Genomic DNA, 6,840 nt, shown 5'->3' on the forward strand with positions numbered 1-6,840 from the left:
GCTCAGAGACCATTGCGGCTCAGTCGCTCCCTAGAGGTCGGCCTGGTCAAAATGGAATTTCATAGGATAAACAGGATAGACACTGTTTGTATACGTAAATAAGTATATATACATAAAATAGTGTTTTGACAGACATAATTTGTAGAAATACATAATAAGATGATAATAATATAAGTATCATATGTGGGGCTCACAAGACTATGTGGGGTTCACATGAGTCCCGAAGCCGTATGGAGGTTTACACAAGTTTCAAAGTTATGTAGGATGCATAAAATCGTATAAGAGTTATTCGAGTTACGTAGGATCCATTCGGGTCTCGAAGTTGTGTGGGGCCCACAAGACCATGTGGGCCCACATGAGTTTTCAAAATTTAAATTTAATTCTTGTTCAAAAATAAATAATAAAATAAATAAATACTAAAAGTAGTTTAAAATTAATAACAATGATAATAATAATGATAATAATGATTAGGAAAAAAAATAATAAAATAATAAAATAATTAATTAAGTAATTGATTAATTAATTAGGTAAGTAATTAATTAAAAAATTATTTAGTGGGAATGGTGGCAAGCACTCCCACATGGCCTCCATCCCTATCCCATACACAACCCATACCTTGCCCATTCTTTAATTTTTAAAAATTATAATTTCACCAATCTCCCCACACTTTTATAAATTTCATTTCTTCCCCAAAATTTTCCTATAAATAGGAAGCTCTCAACCTTCATTTTTTACAACAATTTTCCAAGAAAGAGAAGAATTAGTGAGTGAAAGAAATTGTAGTGGAGAGAGAATTTTTGAGTAAGTTCTCAATCACCCACTCTTTCTGATCTCATTTCTTAGAGATAGTTACAGTGTTCGTAAGGAAGAAGGTAAGTAAATTTTGATTATGTTAATTTTTTTTTTAATTTAAAATTCATACCCGAGTTTATTTTATAAGTAAATTTCAATTATGTTAATTAGTTTCACAAAATTTCTATAAGTTTATTTTTACGCATATTTAATTATACCAGTTCTATCTTTAATATACTTGCATCTATTTTTGGGTTAAGAAATGTTCTAATCCCCTCGGGTAAATTTTCAGCATTTCTTTCTATTCAAAAATAAAATTATATATATTTTTAACACAAAAATTGTGTGGCATGAGTTTATTTCTACGTTGCATTTTTTTATAAAAATATGAGTAAATATGAGATTTTTATGATATTATTTTAAATTGCATAAATTATAATAAGATGATTTTAAAACCCCTTATGGTAACGAAAGTTCAAAGTTACAGATGTTCGGTACCGCAGTTTAAAGTTTATACGGATCAGAGTACACCTACACTGTTTACAGAGTAGTTATTTATGTTAGTGGATTTCTCCTGAGTGCACACCTGGTTCCGGACCAGGACTTAATAAGGAAAATCTCACTTAAAGTTTACGTACGTTGATTTAGTTTGGTCGGCCAGCCAGCTAAGTCCAGTCTTCGGACCGCACAACCCAGTCATGGGGATAAACATGACTTACGGCAAACAGGCCTAAGGGTGATTTTTATAATATATGTTTATACATATTTAATTACGTGTACAAGTTACTAATGATTTGAAGGAAAAGTATAAGTTTACGTGAAAAGGATCATTCTAATGCTTAAATGACGATTTAAGGAAAACGTATAAGGAAAAGTATATGTATGTTTATCATTAAATATTTTTACAGTTTTAAAGTTAAAAGTTTAATTTAGCAGTTATAATATATGATTATAAAAATTTACAGTTGAAATTGATGACAAAAGTTTTATGCAGAAATTTTTAAATTTATATTTATTCTAAAAGCAGTGTTGAAGTTATAGTATTAAATATTGTTTTACGAAATTCTTTAAAAGCTCATTTTAGCCACACACTAATAATAATCTTATTTATTTACTGAGCGTCGTCTCACCCCAATCATATTTTATTTCAGATAACTCTGAAGGACATGTCAAAAATCAGGCTTAGCAAGCATGCGGGTGGGGATTAGAAAAATAAAGATTTATTAGAAATATTAGTATGGTTTCAGATATTTATGTTTGTGTAATTTTTCTTCTTTTGAAATAAATGATTGTAATATGGAATATTAGCGCTCTGGTTTAATAAAAATTGAGTTTATTTTGCTTCCGCTCTATATGAGTAGTAAAAAGTTAATATCCCAGACCCCTCGGGGTCGGGGTGTTACAGTCAAGATTGTTAGTGACGATTTTTGGATCTAATTACTTAGGCAGTGTGCTTTAAATGCAGTGACCAAAAATCATTTGTAAAGACTGATTTACAAAGACTTTTAATGGAACAACAAAAATGGACATCAAGTGCAATGAGCGAACGCAAACATAAAAATGATGCTGCTTTGGCAAAATACCTAGAAATTGACCTAATTGATGAGTGAGACCAAACACCTCGACCTGTTGAACCAGCACCGTACTCATCTCTCAAACTCCATAGTGGACGAAAAAGATGGAAGAGTTGTCATTGGTAGTGAATATTGGTTGAAAAGATTCTCTAAATTTAAACCTGTTGAAGTTCATACCTTTTGGATTGACCGTGTACAAACTAGAGAAGTTGTGGTGAAATTCTGCAATGATTGGACTGATTTTTTAAATGCAATAGAGTTTGAAAGATTTTTAATTTGAGGTTGTTCATTACAATAAAAAGGAATGAGATGCACGAAAGAAATAGCTTGGTTCAAATATCTATGCATAAGTGGGTTGCTCGTGAAGATGATTAAAATTCAAAAGGGCCAGTAGGAGACTATCTTTGTAGCAGTGGACAGATAACAACAGTTGTTGATATTGTCTTTGAAGTAAAACAAGATAGAAATAATGTTGTGAATAACCTAACTAGTGTGTTTGACACCACAAATGAGAATTTGGATGAGTTGAAGATAAAATACAACGAGAAGAACATGTCCTTAAGTAGAATTCTTGAAGAGAAAGATGGTCACTAATAGTCTTATAGTCTTATATTAGTGACGTTTTTTAGAACTGTCACTACTAATGCATTTTTTGATTGGGAAAAACGTCAACAGATTACCAAATAGAGAGGATTCATCTCTGCACAGTCTCACTGAGAAGAAATTATCCTCTTGACCTTTATAAGTTGATTCAAGATCCCCAAAGGGATGTCATTTATGGGGGTATGATTCGGTAATAATATAAAAGGTTTATCAAATCAATTGCTTAGTATTGTTCTCCCCCCCCCCCCCTTTGCCTAAATTGTATTTCAATTTTTTCCCTAGAGAATTATTGATAGTATTTAGGGGATCAACTGGGCACAAACCTTACCGAATAAAACCGTCACTAATACTACATTATTAGTGACGGTTTTAGAATTTATCACTAACAAGTATTAGTAACCACCGCTTTAGCGACTAATTTGAAACCGTTACTAATAGCCTTATTACTAGACAAAATCAACATCAATAATTAATTCTATTTTAGAATTGTCATTGCCTCCTGTTCTCCTTACCAAACAAATCTCCTTCATCAATTTGTCTTATCCATAAGATTCTCAAAGATATATTTTTCCTTACATTCAAAGAATATATGGACGTACACCACAAGGTGGGTAGCTGTCCCTCACCGTAATTTTCTATCAAAAACCTTAAAAGGTTAATAGCACGTCCGACATTGAAACAATTTTTCAAATGTAAAAGAGAAATAAATAAATTAGGAACAAAAATGAAGCTAATCAATAATCTAGAACAACTTAGCCAATACCCATTAAAAAATATTAGAAGATTGGTGCCGACATTAATTAAATTTCTCCTGAAAATATATCATTGACCTGCTTTTAGGTAAACTATAAATTAATGAAAGGTGATGGCTGCAAAAATTTTGATGATGGAGAGACAATGACAGATCAAATATAACACGCTTAATTAAGAGTATGAACAATAGAAATATGATTACACACCCTTGGTCCACTTGTGGAATCCAAACATCATATAAATTAATAAGTTAATTAATCATGTGTTAATTAATTGATGTGATTAATGAAGCAACCCTGGCAGCAAGCAGGAGGGAGCCATGGTGTAGGGACCCCCTCACATTTGATATATAAATCCTTCTTTCTTTTTTAAGGCAAATTGAAAACTGACAGCCCCCATTATCAAAGTTCAAAAAAATGCTTCCACACCCTTTTCACTCCTTTTCCTAAATCACCGTATCCTCTTAAGATATGGTCCGTCCATTCCCCCACGTGTTTCTTTAATTGTCCACGTGCTAAACATTATTATAACCCCTCCCCTTTACCCTCCTTATAAGCATGGTGGCTGCTCACCTGATTTTTTATTATCTTAATTTCTTAATTGAATATCTATGTATAAATATAAATCACTTATTTATTTTGGGTCACTGGTCATTTGCCTGGGAGTTTTATATCGATATTTTAATATTGACATATAAGAAATTGAAGAAAAATATGCAGATGTTGAAATTTCTATGGAAATAATGGTTTAGATGGAATTTATTAATTAGTTCATTTAATTTAAGAACTACTTTTACAAAAAGAAAAATGCAGACCATTTGAGTTGGAAAAGGAATATTATTGACTGTGTATGAATACAGATAATTGGTATAAAATGATTATCTTCTTCAAATGAGTGAATTAAATAAAATTTTATTTATTTAATAAAAATATTAATTTTTGCTCCAAAAAAAATAAAATAAATATTAATATATTTTTGTACCATGAATTTACTGCCATGCATCAATTTAAAATTATGTATCTTGAAGTAAAATTATAGATACTTTTACATTCAAATTTATTCAAATTCATACAATTTACAATTTATATTCACGAATTTATGTTCTCAAATAGAACACATATAAAAATATTACCAAGAAACTATAACACCACTCTTACATGCATGAGAAAGAAGAACATCAAAAGAACACGCCCTCATATATATATATATACTAATTACAATATAAAAAAACTATATTTGCATGCTTCCTGTAGCAGAATCTGGCGAATCCTCCGAGAAGTTTATCATCATCGTCCAATCCTGAAACTCTTCTCCCCCAACCATTCCCCAGAAATTTTCTTGCCGGCTCGAAGGTTCCGCCGCCGTAACAATCTCCGCAGCGAAACCGCCGCTCCTCGCCGGATTCTCTCGCTGCAACTGCTGCTCCGAATGCGAACTCTCGTTCACGGTGCTTTCCGGAAACGGAAAATTCAGCTTCGCCCGCGGCCCCCGGAAGTCGATGGCGGCGCGGTCATAAGCACGCGCCGCGTCCTCCGCCGTGTCGAAAGTTCCCAGCCAAACCCTCGCCGCCCGCCGCGGGTCTCGAATCTCCGCCGCCCATTTCCCCCACGGTCGCTGCCTCACTCCCCGGTAATTATTTTTCTTCTTCTTCTTCGTCGTCTTATTATTATTAGGATTCGAAGTCGGATTCGGATGCGGGTTCGGGCTCGGGTTCGGGTTTGAAATCGAATGCTCAAAGAAGTTGCACCCCAGGCAACCGAAGATTCCGCAGACGTGACACGTGTCGGGATAGGAGAGGTAGAAGACCGAGTCTCCGCTGGACCCACTGAAGGTGGGCGAAGTGGTGGCGAACTCCGCCAACATTGGCGGAAGAGGGACTTCTTGGGAGGTGCTGGCGCCGCCGACGATGACGTTCTTGAGGGTGGCGACCATGACGGAGTGTTCCTCCTCGTGGGTGAGACGCGGAGGGGGCGGGGGTGACGAGGATATGTAGGTGGCGGCTGGAGCCCCGTCGCCGCTGTGTTTGGGTTTCTTGGATGGCTTCTGCATGGGGGGTGCGGCGGCCCTGGTGGTGGCTGTGGGCCTGTCGCCGTAGCAGTGTGGTGGTGGTGGCTCTTAGTGTTGGGTTTTGAGTTTTGAGTTTTGAGCGACGGCTGATACTGGAGGGAGAGTGGTCGCAGCTCGCAGATATATTTGGGCTGGGAGTGACGTGGATGCCAGCTAGGACACCGTTCACACACGGGTTTGAAGACTTCTAGGCGCACGTGAGGGTATATTGAAGAGTAACTGGTGACGTAGCAGGAGTGGGAGGAAGGCACGATGGCGATGACATGGCAGATGACGTAAGCTAGATAGCCCACGCGGCCCGCTGGACGGTTATGAAAGAGGAGAAACAGTTGCCCCTTTTTCAGGTGACTTGGATTACCTGGCTTTTGATAAAGTGACATTCAAAGGATTGATTCCCACGGTCCACTTTGTGGGTCAGAAGTTGCCTTTTCTCTCTCAGGATGTTGACTACTTTTTATTATAAAAAAAAAATTAAATTAAATTTGCATATTAATTCTTTTTAATTAATATGATAAAGGTTCTTCTATTGATAGTAAAAATAAAAATAAAAAAAAAAAGATAGAAAACATTGCATTAATTTTTTTACAAATGCGATATTTTTGAGATTTTAAAAATTTTTATAAAAATAATTTTGACAAATTATAGGTTTAAAAACTATCTAAAACTCTCGTGAACTTTTATTTATTTATTTTTTTTTTGTGCTAATGATAAATATAAATATTAAATGTTAATATTTATATTTAGACCATAACAAAAATCATGCATTGAGGTAAGTCATGCAAAATTCAAATAGCTAGCAATATCATTTATAACTAAAAAATTGATTGTCTTTCAGTCTCACTAAAATGTAGAAATATATCTATAAGTGATTTTTTTTACCTAAAAATTATAACTCACCAATTATATTAATATTTAAAATTTTCAAATTTGTACAACCTATAAAATTTGTACAAAGACAAAATTATAAGTTTTATGTGTGATATAACCTAAAATAGATCTCTACGATTTCGCGACGGATTCTCGTCCAATTGAAAATATGAAAATACCACTC

At 34.6% G+C, this 6,840-nt stretch overlaps 1 protein-coding gene across 1 annotated transcript; it reads right to left on the bottom strand.

Moving 5' to 3' along the window:
• Nucleotides 1–4,743: 4,743 nt before the first annotated feature.
• Nucleotides 4,744–5,881, bottom strand: LOC131155679 (ethylene-responsive transcription factor ERF109-like). Its single transcript, XM_058108980.1, has one exon. It carries the CDS (start codon nt 5,769–5,771, stop codon nt 4,953–4,955), a length of 819 nt encoding a protein of 272 aa, XP_057964963.1. The 5' UTR covers nt 5,772–5,881; the 3' UTR covers nt 4,744–4,952.
• Between the last annotated feature and the right edge of the window lie 959 nt (nt 5,882–6,840).

The sequence above is a fragment of the Malania oleifera genome, chromosome 5, assembly GCF_029873635.1.
Source record: "Malania oleifera isolate guangnan ecotype guangnan chromosome 5, ASM2987363v1, whole genome shotgun sequence".
NCBI lineage: Eukaryota > Viridiplantae > Streptophyta > Magnoliopsida > Santalales > Ximeniaceae > Malania > Malania oleifera.